The 2500-nt window shown below is 37.8% G+C and overlaps 1 protein-coding gene across 4 annotated transcripts in view; it reads left to right on the top strand.

Annotated features, from left to right (window-relative positions):
- Positions 1–2500, top strand: part of LOC113118104 (serine/threonine-protein kinase PAK 1) — a 42672-nt gene that overhangs the window by 40109 nt on the left and 63 nt on the right. For all 4 annotated transcript variants that reach the window (XM_026287018.1, XM_026287020.1, XM_026287019.1 and 1 more), the window contains exons 14-15: positions 1–138; positions 1548–2500. The exon at positions 1548–2500 is cut by the window's right edge and continues 63 nt beyond it. In XM_026287018.1, the coding sequence (XP_026142803.1) occupies positions 1–138; positions 1548–1634 (225 nt within the window). In that variant the 3' untranslated portion in view covers positions 1635–2500. The remainder of the gene's footprint in view (positions 139–1547) is intronic.

Below are 2500 nucleotides of genomic sequence, written 5' to 3'. Positions count from 1 at the left end.
GCTCTGTATCTCATCGCCACCAATGGAACGCCGGAGCTACAGAGTCCGGAGAAACTCTCGTCCGTGTTTCGGGATTTCTTAAACCGCTGTCTGGAGATGGACGTGGAGAAGAGAGGCTCTGCCAAGGAGCTTTTACAGGTGTGTGTGTGTGTGTGTGTGTGTGTGTGTTTTCTTCATAGACTTAAAGAAATGAGCTTCCAGTATCAAGGTTTAATAAATCTATTTTTTTAGTTAAACTAAATTCAAATTTGTTTCAAGTAACAGTTTTTTTGTTTATGGTTCTAATATCAATATATATCAGTTAAAAAGTGACTCAGAACATTTTAGAGACTTGCATTTAGAGTGATGCATGAAAAGTAAACACTAATTTATCAGTTCATTAAAAATGAAAACATATAAATCACTTTTCATACTAACAAATTAATAGTCTTGAGTTACAAATGGATTAGGAAATGCAGTTAATTTTGCATGAAAAGATTTAAAACTTTACTTTTATTCATCAATTAGGAAGTTTTTTTTTATTATTTACTTTATTAATTACTTGGCCTATTTATTATATTGGAAGGTTAGATAAAAAAAACACATTTTAACATTAGATTTTAACAATATATTACCGTTGTTTAACAGAATTGTTCTATAGTCTATACAGTATTTAATGCAGTTACATCAGAAGTAACTGGAATGGTATTATAGGGCAATTAAGAGTAATCCTTACTTTGCGTTTTACGGGAAACATAGTTAAATTACAGTAATTAAGTGCTTACTAATGCATTACATTAAAACAGGTTTATAAAAATTAAAGAAATGAGCAGTAGCCTAAGGATGCATTGAAATGCTATAAAATATTTATGTTTGAAAAAAATTTTTTGTTCTTTTTAACTTTCTATTTTTCAAAGAATCCTTAAAAATGCATTGTTTCCACAAAAATATAAAGCTGTTTTCAGCATTGATAAGCAGAAATTATTCTTGAGCAGCACTTTTTTTTCTGTTCAATTTTTTTTTTATTTCTTTAAACTATTATTTCTGGTAAAATTACAAGATCGTTACGCTCCTGCTTTAATAAGCTTGGTCTTGGCATAAATCTCCCTCTACTTAGAGTTGCACCGTGGGTCTGTGTAGGAAATGAGTTCTAGTGTATTGAGTGTTTTCTTTATGTGTTTATTCTTTGGATTTGAGGTGCGATTTAATTATATTTTTATATGGGTTTAAGTTTGATGTGATTTTTATTATTGTGTGTTCATTTTTTTTTTAAATGCTAGAATGCATTCCTTTATGCCCCATTCGGTGTTGTAATATTCTGAACCAGTAGGGGGTGCTGTTGACAGTCTCTGTATATGTGGAGCTTATATTTTACTATAGCTGTTCTGAATAAATTGTAAACTCCTTTGTACTCTGGCTTCAAATTCATAAATTTTTTAATTGCTTGAGCGGGTGGCCTTATTTTCTCCTACTTTCAGTTGAATTGCTAGAAATAGTAATTTATACCTTATGGTCAACAACTAACTGGTCACATCTTTTGACTGACATCTCTCTCTTTCTCCCTGCAGCATCAGTTCCTAAAAGTGGCCAAGCCTCTGTCCAGCCTCACACCGCTGATCATCGCAGCAAAAGAGGCGACCAGAAACAACCGCTAGCCCTTTCAGGACGACCCCTGACCCCCGACCCCCGACCCCAAACCCCCAACCCCAGAGCGCTCTCTCTCTCTCTCTCTCTCTCTCTCTCTCGTGTGCCGCCCCTCGCCCTCTAGTGCTGCTGTTTTAGGGTCCGAGAGGCGTCTGCGCTCACGTTGTGGCCCCTGAAAAGGCTCTGAATGACGACATCACTGGAAACAAATGACCACGGCTCGTCAGGCCCAAAGCATTGTGGGGGATTTCCCCCCCGGCTGACTCTCTCTGGGTGTCACTGTCAGTTTTTCTGTTGCTTTTTTTGCCGTTTGCTTTGGTGTTGGAATCATGGGAACATGATTGATGTTTTAATGTCTGTTTTTTGTTCATTTTACAAAGTTTGTTGTTTGTTTTTGTGTGTGTGAGAGAGTGTGTGTGTGTGTGTGTGTGTGTTCACCGGGTCATAGGTTAGCTGAGATTGTGACATGATGACACGTTTGTACAGCGATCAACAGAAAGATCTCGTTTTTTGATATTGGAACATGATTTGCAACAGACTATTGATTAAGGTACTATGAAGGATGCCTGTGCATGAAGAGACGACCACCTGAGGTCCGTTCTGTCCCATAATCCCTCCTCACGGCAGAAACCCAGCGTGACTTCAGTGCACCGCCGTGTTTTGTGTTAACACAAACATTGATGGAATTGAAGTTTTCTGATATTACGTTCACGTACCCTTTGGCCTTAAACTGTGACGTGAACAGTAGGACGTAACGAAGACGACACAACACACCAAGATGCAGTCCGATGCGTTCTTTCAGTGGCCTGATGGGATTCGTTTAGAAGAGAATCTTCCCTGTTAGCAATCAAGGAGTTTCTGCGAGCCATAAACTCTT

This window comes from Carassius auratus, chromosome 18, assembly GCF_003368295.1.
Source record: "Carassius auratus strain Wakin chromosome 18, ASM336829v1, whole genome shotgun sequence".
Taxonomy (NCBI): Eukaryota; Metazoa; Chordata; class Actinopteri; order Cypriniformes; family Cyprinidae; genus Carassius; species Carassius auratus.
Note: the sequence above shows the minus strand (reverse complement) of the source record. Positions and strands in the feature narration are given on the sequence as shown.